This window comes from Octopus bimaculoides, chromosome 9 (genome assembly GCF_001194135.2).
Source record: "Octopus bimaculoides isolate UCB-OBI-ISO-001 chromosome 9, ASM119413v2, whole genome shotgun sequence".
In the NCBI taxonomy this organism is placed as follows: Eukaryota; Metazoa; Mollusca; class Cephalopoda; order Octopoda; family Octopodidae; genus Octopus; species Octopus bimaculoides.
The window spans coordinates 11427730-11441309 of NC_068989.1; the positions used below are offsets into that span (position 1 = coordinate 11427730).

General features: G+C 36.1%; 1 protein-coding gene across 8 annotated transcripts in view; it reads left to right on the plus strand.

The window, feature by feature from the left end:
• LOC106879997 (uncharacterized) overlaps positions 1-13066 on the plus strand; it is a 320939-nt gene extending 307873 nt beyond the window's left edge. For all 8 annotated transcript variants that reach the window (XM_052970417.1, XM_052970418.1, XM_052970414.1 and 5 more), the window contains one exon: positions 716-13066. In XM_052970417.1, the coding sequence (XP_052826377.1) occupies positions 775-8421 (7647 nt within the window). In that variant the 5' untranslated portion in view covers positions 716-774 and the 3' untranslated portion in view covers positions 8422-13066. The remainder of the gene's footprint in view (positions 1-715) is intronic.
• Positions 13067-13580: the final 514 nt, after the last annotated feature.

Below are 13580 nucleotides of genomic sequence, written 5' to 3' on the forward strand. Positions count from 1 at the left end.
GTTTTCTGTCCGCCACTACATTCCTCCATGGAACAAATTTAATTTGTGTCCGTGGGAAGAGCCATTGTAACGATGCGTTCTGCCCTAACTCTTTGAAACGCCAGTGTTATAATGGTGGCAGCTGATGAAGGAAATGTTCTCTATGTTGCCTGTGTGTTTTCTGTACCTTGTTTATCATTTTGTCCATGTTTTATTTTTGCAACGTCATGTACCCAGATATGCATCTATATATACATGTGGATGAAGGTATGTACATACATGTACATATATATGCATATACTCATATATTATTTGTATATATATATATATATATATATATATAAACTTAAATCTATAAATTTGTAGTCTTTCTATGTCTTATGAAATATCAATGTGATAGACTGGCAATTCTGCTGCAGACAAAATATTTGCTTTCGTTTTCTTTTGTTCTGAGTTCAAATGACATCAGGGTCATCTGATAAAATAAATATGAACCTTGTAATTAGTATAGGTGTGAATCAATTTCACCTTTCTCTCACAAATGGATGACTTTTTTTTTTTGTTTTAGTATTATTTACATGAAATTTGTAAAGAGAAAGGGAATAATTACATTTCGGTTAAATTTGCATGAAACTTGTTTAATTTTAATTAAAACTAATTGTAAAATTAGTGATTTTTCTCATGTGGAATTGTTTTGTTTATGAGAACTAATTGTTTTTTTTTTTTTCTATTTCAGATATATGAATTGTGTGCATCTGGCAGTGCTGTCGTACTGCAGAGCCTGCACTGTGCAACATGGCCGACATCGAGGAACACAGTCGAGCTACTGAAGACAAAGAATCTGAAACTCAAGTATTATCTGTAGAAGATAACTCGTTGAAGGGAGGACGCAACCGCATTTGTAAGCAGTGTAAATTTACATGCAAAGACTCTCGAGAGTTCTCGCAGCACCAGTTATCTGCCCACGGTGAATCGGAAGATAGCCATTGCATTCAAAACTCCGTATCCAACAACAACAACAACAGCAGCAACAGCAGCAACACCACTGGTAACAATACATATCGAAGAAACAGTGCCAAATCTTGCAGCCCTCAGATTGGGAACTCTAAGCCTGATTTCTTTATCAACAGTAACAACAACAATAACATTTATAAGATGAGCCGAGAAGAGGACGATGAAAATTCTGACCACATTTACAGGGATACTGAGGATGATGAACTAGAAGACCGATTAATAATAGCTGAAGACCAAGATGATTCCTTTTCCCATACTCCAATAAGAAGTGGCAATATTCAAAACCGAACGTATATCTGCCCTTTTTGTGATTTTTCATCAACTAGTGCAAAAATTTTCTTGCATCACCAGAAAGATATCCATGGAAAAGACTTCACCATTTATGAATGTGATGTGTGTGATTATGCAACTAAATACAAACAGAAACTTCCTCGTCATCGTAAGCTTCACTTTCCTGGCCTTGAGTTCAATTCTAGCTCAGTAGGTGTGTTGGGGCCAATAACTTTGACAGGGGAAAACACCCAGGATACCTCTGACATTATCATAACATCTGAAGTGGATATCAGAAAAAGAGATGAAGAAATGGAAGATGAATTAGATGATGAAGATATGGAAATAGTTATGGAAGAGGGAAATGGGATTGACGACTCCCAGAAACAGAAAACAAAGCGCACACGTCAAGAAGTTGACCCTGCAAAGTATATTGAGGTTATGGATGATGTTGGTATTAAGTATTCTTGTTCAAAGTGCGGAAATATTTATAAATGGCGCAAGTCTCTAAACAAACATTGGAAAGAAAAGCATGCTGATGAGAAACTAGATGGTATTAAGCAAATTTCATCTCCTCACAATCCAGTGAAACTGGGAAATACAAAAATTACTCATGAAATGAATCGGAAGGACTCGTGTGAAAAGCTCATTTACAAAAAGGAAGGCCAATCAAACGGTTACGCTGATGATGGTAGAGTGTGTCATGAAATATCAGGAGTCAGTGATTGTGTTATGCCTAAGATGATTGGACCATTTGTCACTAACTCTTACATATCCGTCTACTCAACACAAAATGGTCAATCTTCCGGTCAAGCAAATTCAGACCAAGGAGTACTTGATTTATCGAGGAAGACACCGACATCTCTATCAACCAACACACAGCGAGAACCAATTGACTTCTCGTTTAAAAAGGAACCTTATCCTTCAGCTAATGTCTCAGGAGTCATGTCTATAAAAGCTGAACCGATTTGGGATAATGAACAGGACATGACTGAGGGTGGGGATGATCAAAAACAAACATCTCCAGTTTTACAGTGTCCAAGGTGTTCGTTTGTTGCAAAAACTTTTATCGATTACAGTTCCCACATGGCAGTTCATCTAAATAAAAGGGCATTTAAATGTGCAGAATGTCAGCAGCATTTCAATTGTGTAGAGGAACTAAACAAGCATTTCGCTGAGGTCCATGTTAAAAAGATTCACGAACATAGAGACGTAATCCAGAAAATTCCACATGGACTTCAACAAACTTACCATTTACTACGCATGCCATTGTCTTCGAATGAGTTTAATTGTACTGAACAGCGTCAGTTGAAGTGCAGCCGTTGTGATTTTGTAGCAAAGTGGCCGGCTGAATTGCAAAAACATGCTGTCTCTCATTCTGAAGAACGTCCGTTTATATGTATGGTGTGTGGTTCGACTTACAAATGGAAGTGGGATTTAGTGAAGCATTTTGAGAAAAGTCATTCGACTCTAACTAACCCCTATAAACGTAGAGCAACAATTTTAGGATCTAATATTTCCGAGCCGACTATTTCTAGAACAGCCGATGCACTTGTAGATAGCCGAAGCCTTGACTCGATAATTTTGCCTCCCAAGAAGAAACGTAGGTTGTCTGAAACTGACTTGACAGCAATTCACTCGAAATATTTAGATTTGGAAATGAGAAGCGACAATTTTCGTTTTCCCAGATTTTCACATAGCAACAGATCTTCTCCCCTATTCTTTCGTGAAAGGTCATCCTCTGTTCCACCTTATTTGAATAACTTTCCCGAAAGGATTCGCTACAACGAAAGAGACTCTGATGATAACAGTATGCCTGGTCTTCAGATCACCAATGTCTATTCTTTAGTGAAAGACAAAACATCCAGCTCTCAGCCTGACTCTTTGGAAAGTTCATCATTATATACTTCTAGTATCCAGCCAACCATTGAACGCCTGACAGGCTGTTCGGATCAATTTTCATCTTTTGAAGAGCAACACAAAGCTGTCAATGCTGCTCTAAGACAACGTATCAGTATGTCTTCAAATCGCAATAAGCGCCTGTCTTCGGTAAATCCCAATGAGAAAGACAGATCCTGTGCTGATATTCTTTTGCCGTACAAGTGTACATTGTGCCAGTATCGTGCACGTTGGCCATCAGAAATAACTCAACACATGAAGAACCATTCAGACGAGAAACCGTTCTGTTGTCCCGAATGCAGCTATAAAAGCAAGTGGAAATGGGATGTCGTGAAACACATGAAACGATGTGGCGGAGGAACGGTGAAGGATGTCATCGACAACAGCAAGATGAAGTTCGGACCACCCAATGTTGTGGTTACATTAAGAGAAGAACCAAATGATAACGAGAAAATGACAAAAGCACCAAGTAATCTTTTGATTAATGGAGATGCTAACCAGTTTTCTTTCAAGCCTATTATTCCTGGTAAAATACCTCCTGTGATTATTGATATATCAGATAAAGTGTCGACTGATGTTGTTGACCCACCAGCTAAACCACCCTCAGTTTTAGACTTAAGAAAGGAATCAGTTTCCAAACCAAATCCATATTTCCGTGACTTAATAAATAATGGTTTATATCATTGCTTAGAATGTCAGTTTGTTGGTCATAGTCCTGCTGAGCTGAAACGACATGCATACCTACATTCTGAAGACAAGCCATATGTTTGTGAAGTTTGTACATATAGCTCTCGTTGGAAATGTGACCTTAAAAAACACATCCGTACATATAACCATTATGGTTCTGGCAATGGTTCCCAAATCGATAATATACGGAAGCATTCAAGTCCTGACGTATTCGGAGATGTATCAGTATCAGAGGAACCCAAAGTTTACAAGTGCAATCACTGCTTTTTTGAATCCGATTCTAAACTAGCACTAGATCAGCATACAGAGACCCACGAGAAAGAAACCGTGAAACACCGTTGTTCAAAATGCAACTTCGTTTCAGACGATTCCTTTATTTTCTCCCAGCATCAATTAACTCACGAGAACACCAGTACTTCATCGGATCCGGCTGCACAACCTCCAGTAGCAAACACTGCAAAGGTTTCATCTCGGACTCGTCACCTCAAGAACTGCCGTAGACCCATCAAACAATACCACTGTAGTAAATGCCCGTATGTATGCTTAGATGACATGGATTTGGTTGTACACAAAGAAGGACACAAACCTCAAGGTTCCAATGCATTCCAATGCTTCTTCTGTGATTTCAGTGTCCATCAGAAAATACAGTTAATCAACCATCTTTATCTTCATCCAGAGTTTGAAACATCAGATAAATCCAAGTTGAATGAAATTCTTCACTATTCCCAACTTTTAGATGTCTGGCAATCTAATAAAGATAACGAAGATATGGACTTGACTTGTGACGATTCTTTGGAATATTATTCTAACTCTGGCAATTATGACTTCAACAGAGGGAAGAAACTGGATGCGAATGACTACAAGAGGGAAGAGACAGAAATGGAAGAGAAAGAAAATAGGTTCATAAATGGAATGTCTCCAATGCATGACATGTCTTTGAAACGTCTACAGTGTGAATGGTGTGAGGCGGCGTTTGCTCACATCAGTACTCTTTACCAACATGCCCGATCTGTACATCCAATTTTGCTTCAACAACAAGAGTACGAAAACAACATAAAGTACGATGATCTACCTCCCCCACCACCGCCTCCCAACTATAATGGTGTTGCAGTGAGTCAGAATTCAGCATTTAACCCGATTCTACCTAAAGTTACTCAGACTCCTAAAAAGGTCTTACCTACCCAGCTTACTAAGCCCCAAAAGAATCTGAGCCCTGGAAAGACTGGTGGTCCTTTTAAATGTCAGAAATGTCCTTTCATTGGTGCCAGTTCAAATACGTATTCTCGCCACATGGAAAGGCACGGCAGCAACTGTAAGCACACCTGTTTGTACTGTGATTACAGTATTGACAGACTTAATCTGCTACATCAACACATGCGTGGCAGTCATGGACATGATGTGAAACAGTCACCGTTGAACAGCTCTGCATCAGATAAAACTTCACCCAATGGACCTCATAAACAAGAAATGGGAAGTAGAGTGATACTGTCGACACCAACCTACATTCAGAAAAGTGATGGAAGCAGCAGCGAATCTCATTTAAGACCCATAGCTCCCAAACCTGTGGAAGGCTCACATCCTGAGATTTCGCCATCTTTACCTATTCTTGAAAATGGACCAAATGGAAAGTATATGTATAGATGCCCAAATTGTTCTTTTTGCAGCCCCAAAGTTGCTAACACCTCAGCACATATTCGTACTCACTATATCAGCCATAATTTCGCAGATACTAAGAAATACGGAGAGAAAGTACCCGAGTTAAGCTACACCCCTTACCTCTCTGATACAACAAATAAGAAATTCAATAATAAATTAAATAACCCAATGAATGCAAGACCATTAAATTGTGATTGCAGTGACATGTCAAATCTGTCAAAGACTCACCAACCTGCGAAGATTCCTCCAAAGAATATGCTGCTCTGTCTACAATGTCCATTTAAGACGACCACTAAAGAATCTTTGCAAGAACACCAAGAATTTCATGGTTATAAAGGTCAGTATCGCTGTAGTGAGTGTAATTTTAGTGTTGATCATGTCAACCTTTTCTGTGACCATTCTGCTTTACACTCTGCCAGCAACTACAACAGCAACCAGAATCCCAGTAATAATGATAACAACAACAACATTAACAGCATCGGTAACAACAACAACAACAATAATAATATCAGCAGTATGAATACTTCCCAAATAAATTACAGGTCTAACGAAGGAGCTAATAACAAAACTAATTCACAAAAGATGGGTGGAGACCACTTTCATCCTAAATACGACAACAATGAACGGCGTGGTAAGTTGAACCTACAACAAATGTTAAAGCAAGTGAAAATGGCTGGCAGAGTGCGGTACAAGTGTTCGCGTTGTCCATATCGAACATGCTGCAAGAATAATATCATAAAACATCGTAAACAGCACATAGTGAACAGTCGTTACAAGTGCCAATACTGTAACTATAGCGCTGCACGCAAGTACTTGTTACAGCAGCATCTAAAATTTCATCGTGATGAAGCCAGCGAACAAGAAAAAGAATTCCAAGATGTCGTACTCGATCCTTACGATGAGAATTCTGTGAAAACTCTCAAGGAATCATCTGATTATAACAAAGACTTGTTGACCCCAAAATCTTTTGATAATTTTAATAGAAGAAGGAAACCAAGCTCAGGTGAAAGTACTTCCGTCCCAGTGTCTCTAATGATCAGAGCCAATACTGAACGAGATGGTGATGAACAAAGTGATATGCTTGAAGATGAAGAAAAACATTTGTCTGATGATCAAAACTATGAAAGCAAAAGGCGAAACTTTCATTGCAGTCTTTGTCCGTTTAGTTGTAACACTGCAGTTGTATTTCAAAGACATTCCCAGTTCCACAATTCCAGCCTAAAGTACAAATGTGATTTTTGTAATTACAGTGTTGATCGGTTTAACCTGTTGACTCAACATTCCCGTCTTCATTCACAACAAACGAATTATCCACCGTCGGCTTCTCCTGAAGATATGCCAGTCATGGATTTCTCATCACCTTCCTCCTCTTTCTCATCACATAATGCCTACATGAACCAAAAATCTTCAAAAGATAACACTGACAGGAATATAAACCTGTCTTTATTGGATGAGCAAGCAATGGGCAGTGAAAAGTTCCAAATGCTTGAGATGGGTTCTGAAGGTAACGAGGAAGCAATGCGTTACCACTGCAAACTTTGTCCTTATATGTCTAATTCTTTAAAAAGTTATAACGTCCATTCAAGCATGCATGGCTGTGAAGGCAAATACAAATGTGATTACTGTGATTGGAGTGCTAACCGTTTAAATCTACTTAATCAACACCGCAAGGTTCATTCTAGGGAGCCAAATTTCGACCCCAATCCAGATGAACTGACATTCCTTAACAGAGAAGCTCTTTTGCAATCTACAACTGATGCGAGAAGTTGTAACAAGCTAAAAAATGTCGATGCACGACATCTTATCAATCCCAAAACTAAGAAGTGTTACTCGTGCAAAATATGTCCATTTTCCTGCAATAATAAAAGCTCTTTTTTTCTTCATCTCGGTTTACATCGCAACCCAGCTCGCTATAAGTGTAGTCAGTGTTCTTATAGCGTCAGTCGGTGGAATCTGTTGCAACAGCATGAAAGAACTCATTTATCTGAAAACGAAGGGTGCAATTCTGTTGATGCTAATGGTGTTCAGATGAATACAAAAACCAATCAGGGAACTCTCAAAGCTAGGTTGCGCTGTCCTAAGTGCCCTTATCATTGTTATGCTCAGCATTTGTTGGAGACTCACATGAAAATGCATGAACCTGGCGAACGGTGTGTGTGCAACTACTGTGACTATAGCACTGAAAACTGGGAGGCATTACAGAAACATATGGAAATTCATAATGGAATCACCAATCTGTTGTGTTCTACTTCCAAGTTAGATTCCTCTACACTGGAACAAGCAGCTGGAGATGAGGAGTGTGACAACGAAAACTCTTTAAGAAGAAAGTACAGTAGCGAGAACGAGTGTGAGGATGGATATCGCTGTGACCAATGCCCTTTCACCACACCATCCCTGGATATATTGCAACAACATGAGTCTCAACATGAAGACATTGACGACTCGACTTCCTGCAGTTACTGCCAGTTTACCTGCAGAAAAGAATCTGAAATGGAGAAACATATGACAACACATCATTACGACCAGACATATAATGAAGAAGAAGAAGAAAAAGAAGAAGGAAATAGGCTTGGGAGGACAGAAAACAAATCAGAAGAACATGCAGCTGAATTAGGTTGTCGAGTTTCTGAAACTAGCCAAAATAATGATGATTGTGTAAACACTAAGTTAGAAAGTAGGAGTAGTCCGACTGAAAACGAACTGAAAATTAACGAGACAGGTGAAGGTTCACCTGTTGAAGAAGAAGAAGAAGAAGACAGCAACAATCTAATTGATGATAGTCCAACATCTGCAAAATCAAAATTAGGTTCAACTTCTTTTGAATGTCAGTATTGTGACCGTGGATTTGATGATGAAACCTCCATGCAGGAACACGAAAAGCATCATTATAAAGCTTATGACTCCATCCAGCAATAACTCAATTTTATACTCACTTAACTCTTAAGTTCATGGTAATCCTATAACCCGGGGTAGAAGCTACCTGATGCTCATTGCATATCAGAAACCCTTTAATGAGCAAAACATTGGCTTCGACTGTTTTATATTTTGTCTGAATCGGGTTTGAAATTTACCTTGTTCTTATGGTAATTAACAAATCAAGACATGGCAAGTCTCTAACTAAAATCACTCCATTTCGTTCTCGGTAAGAAATGGTTTATCCTTTGAATTAAGTCCGCTTCTCCAACATGATTACTTCCCTTTCGCGTGATGCCACCAAGCAATTTTCTTTTTCATTTTTTATTTTTTTTATTTAACTTAATTACATTCCTTCTGTGTTTAGCCTATGAAGAAAAATTTAAAAAAAAAACATAACATTCTGTCTTATCGTGCACAGTTTGCTCAAGAGAGATGCTTCATTTGTGAACAAGAACAAAAAAAAAAAAAAACTTTCTGTTTTATTTTAGAATCATTGTAAAGCACTTGCATTTTTTTCTCCCTCACTTTCACATCATATTTCACTGATACTAACAAATTTTTGGACAATATTTTTAGCCTCTTTACTTGGTATGAAGAAACCTCTAAACTTGCAATGGTAGTGTTGTCATAATGATTCTTAAAACAAGATTAATATTGATTAAGAATCTGGTGCCAATTTTACGTGACTTTCAACATGGCACGAATTTTAAAGTTAACCAAACAGAATTTTAAAGTTAACCAAAATTTTCTCTATCCTGCTGCAGAACTTGATGAAAATGAAATATAAGTATTTTAGAATTACAAATACATATGTTTATAGCAGACAGGCTTTTACCATCTTGTTGAAGATAATTCAGAGACCACACTATTGATTCATGCAGATGTTTGGAGTTTTTAAAAGTTATTCTTAAAAATAATGATACAGACAGACAAACAAGCATTAAAAAAACTGTGGTGAATCAAATTAGATTTCCTAAATCAAAATTTTTTGAAGAATTACAGTCAGTCTGAAAAGAATAATAGTATCAATAGCCATTCTTATTTTAAAAGAATTGAAATTCTGCGACTGATGTCAAGTGATTAAATGCTAAAGAATGATTATTAAAATACAAGAGTAAAAGTTCCCTGGAATATTCTGAAATTTTAGGTTGCATTTTTGGTATCTGCAGTCAGAATTACGGGACACTTATGTATGTATATATATGTATGTATAAAATACTTGAAAAGTCTGTTGAATTTTTTTGGATTATTGGAGAAACAAAATATTAGAGCACACAATTTTTGGCAGTATTCTTTGAAGCAGAATAATTTCAACAATGATATAAATCTTCAAGCCAAGAATCTAAAAAAAATCTAGGAAAAAAATGATAAAAATTCTGCAAGTTCTACAGACTTAGGCGAATAAAAAAAAAAAGAAAAAGGAAACCTAACAATTTAATAAACTTCTTTGCAGATTATTTTGTAAATGCTGTTATTACACATTTAGTGCCTTTGCAATGCATCAGGGAAGTGATTTGAAGAAAATAATTTTTTTTTTTGTCTTTTTGAATTTTTGAGGAAAAAAACCCAAACACAAAAAAAAAAACAACAGAAAAATGTTAAAAATAAACAAACTAATAGAATCACAAATATAAATAGAAAAAAAATTAAAAAAAAATTGAATGAATGAAGAGAAAATATTAAAAAAAAAAGCAACAAAGAAATACAAAAAGAAAAGAAGAAACTTTGTAAAACTAACCACATTCCACTTGAAATCTGAAACATATCTGACTGTTGATTGTAAGATAGAAGAATATTAGAATTCGGTTGATTGTTATTGCTACTAATAGTGCTGACTTTTCTACAGACCTTCATTGTTTTAATTCTGTCATTATTATTATTATTGGTAAATTTTAGAATTTTTTTTTAAAAACCATTTTCATTTTTTTCCCCTCCTCTCCAGTGAGGCGGGAAACATTCCTCCTTCGTCCCCCTTCAAAAATTATGCACCCATACACACACAAACACAAAACCCCCCCCCACAAAACAATTATATATTTTTCTTTGACAATTTTTTAAATTCCTTTTCACCATTCCATCATGTATGCATGTGTGTGTATGTGTGTGATCAGTTGCTGCTTCCAACTGCAGGCTCTTCAGTGGTGCCAAGCTCACAAACAACTGATATATATCTATATATATATATATATATATATATATATATACACACACACACACACACATACACACACATGTATAAATACATGCTTTGGTTTTTTTTAATGACTAGTTTTTTTTTAACCTTTTATGCATTTATTTACATTATTCTACTAAATCTTTCTAATCAGTTATCCATATTTATGTACGTGTGTGTGTGTACATGTGCCATTATTACGCATTCATAACTTAGTTTGATTTGTGCTCACGCATACACACGCACTCACACCCATATATAACTCTGCATGTACTGGATGTGTTATATGAATGTATGTGTGTGTGTGTGTGTATTACATATGTGTATATATAGTCTGTATTTTAAAAATACATACCCAGCTCAGCATAGTAAGTTCTCTGCTTCTGGGAAGTTTGATTTTTTTTTTTCTCTCTGTGTTATAGAATAAATAATTGTCCAAATTCTTTCACAACATTCCACTTTGGTGAGAGTTAGCCTTTTTCAAACTTAATTCATCATATTATTTCATTAAAGTTAATGAAACGATAACTTTTTTCCCTATCTCTCTCTGTCCTTTTGAAAGAAAAACGAAAAAGGTACATTCCAGTTTCATCCTTGAAAGATGATGCATATCTTTCAGATTCTTTGAATCCAAAAAGAAAACATGTTACTTAATGTAGAATCGAGAGCAGCTAAACTGTTTTAAACAGCAGTGAAAATATTTCAAGTTGGACGATGACATTAAAATGTGGACAAAAAACACAACACACACCCTGTCTGTTTGTCTATCTGTCTGTCTGTCTCTCTTTGATACATACACACACACGAACACAAATCTCATATTATTTCATCATTAATAATCAAAATATTTCAATAATTATTATCAGTCATCATGACCATGTTAACACCGTTCGTTTCTGTTACCCATATTTTCATTTATTTAATTCTTATATTTTTTAAGTAATTTCTTTTCCTTTCTATAACAACAATATTAGGGAAAGTATTTTTTAAGCTCATTCTCCTTTTTTTTCTTCGTTTTCACTTGGGGTGGGGGTGGATAGGTAGAATAGACAGATTGGTGAATGATATGCCTTCATTTTGTTCATTCCTTTTCACATCTGTTTCTCTCCTCCACCTCATGCCACATAGGTTAGACAATTATAATTATATTCTATGTAATTATGTCCCTTTGCAGTCCAAGTTAGCATTTGGCTGGCTTGTCTTTGATTTTCTTCTGTGAGGTTCAGTAAAATGAACTCGCTGTCAGATACTGATGTCAGTTTAATTGATTTCAGCCTCCTCCTTCACTGTAGTATGCAACTGTTGCATCATTATTTACTGTCCACTTTGCCATGCATGCATGGGTCAGATAGAATTAGTTGAGGCAGATTTTGTTAAAGCTGGGATGCCTTACTTGATGCCAACCTTCAACTCTTTCCAGGTTAGTTAAACACCTTCCTATAGCTAGACAGGTTTTTCACAGAAGACTGGAGACAAACAACTTTGCTTGTATGACAGTGATTTTCATTTACAACTATCTCATGGTGTCTACACAAGGTTACACACAAACACATACACGCACACAGTAAACTTCTTCCAGTTTTTGTCTACCAAATCCACTCACAAGATTTTGGTTGGGGGCTATAGTAAAAGATAATTTTCCAAGGTGTTGCACATTGGGACTGAACCTAAGACCATGTGGTTGAGAAGCAAGCTTCTTAACCACACAGTTAGATTAGCAGGATTAGGAGAGTGACAGATTAACATTCCTTGCAGGCTGATGATCCTTTATGGGTTTCAAATCCTGATGATTCTTGTCTTGACTTTTCATTCTTCTAGAGTTGGTAAAACAAGTTTAATTAATTACTCAGCTTAATTAATCAATTAGACTTCTCTTTAAAAATGTCTCGTCTTGTACCTGTAACAAAACATTAGGAAATACTTTTCATACTGGTTTTTCCATATGTCTGTCTTGATCTACTCCTTTTTGCTAATCTTTACTCACTTTTTTCATTAATCTTTACTCACTTTTTTCATTAATCTTTGCTCTTTTACTTGTTTTAGCCATTAGACCGTGGTCATGCAGGGGAGCTACTATGAAGAATTTTAGTTGAACGAGTCAATCCTTTTATTGATCTCTTTTGCCGAACCACTAAGTTACAGGGACACAAACACAAACATATATTTGATAGGCTTCTTTCAGTTTCCATCTACCAAATCCTCTCACAAGGCTTTGGTTAACCCAAGGCCATAATAGAACACTCTTGCCTGAGGTGCCATGCTTTGGAACTGAACCTAGAACCATGTGATTGGGAACCAAAATTTTTACTACACGCCAATACCTTCACCTAATTTTTAATTTCTCATTGCAAAACAACTAATTCCTTCAGTTAATTATTTTGAATTATTTTTTTCTATTTCCTATTGTTGACAATAGTTGAACTGTGCATCATTTATCTACAACTTGTATCTAGATTTATACAAACCCAAACTGATATCATAATCCACATTCCATTTTATAACCTTCTCTTTATGAAATTAGATACCTGTCCAATTAATATATATATATATATATATATATATATATATATATATATTAATCGAAGTGTACAGTATAAAAATATTCATTACAACCAATCTTACCAATCGGTTTTGTGCTAGGCATTCAATGAAGGTGTTAGATAATAGTCCGATTATATAACCCTGCACTCATCAGAGGTAGCCATTATGGAATGAAATATGGGTAAGATTGGATGTAATGGATATGTAATACTGTACACTTTGATTGATATATCCACGCTATTGAAAGATACGAATACATTTTTTCTTGACTTATGGACTATTAGACAATAGATAGATACAATGCACATGAATCTATTCGTAGAATTTTAGTTCACCTATGCGTGATATTACTGAAAGTGCACAACAACTCAATAGGTAGTCAGCGCTATGACTTTATTTTTGTGTAAATATAATACATATTGAATGTATGTATGTACACATATGC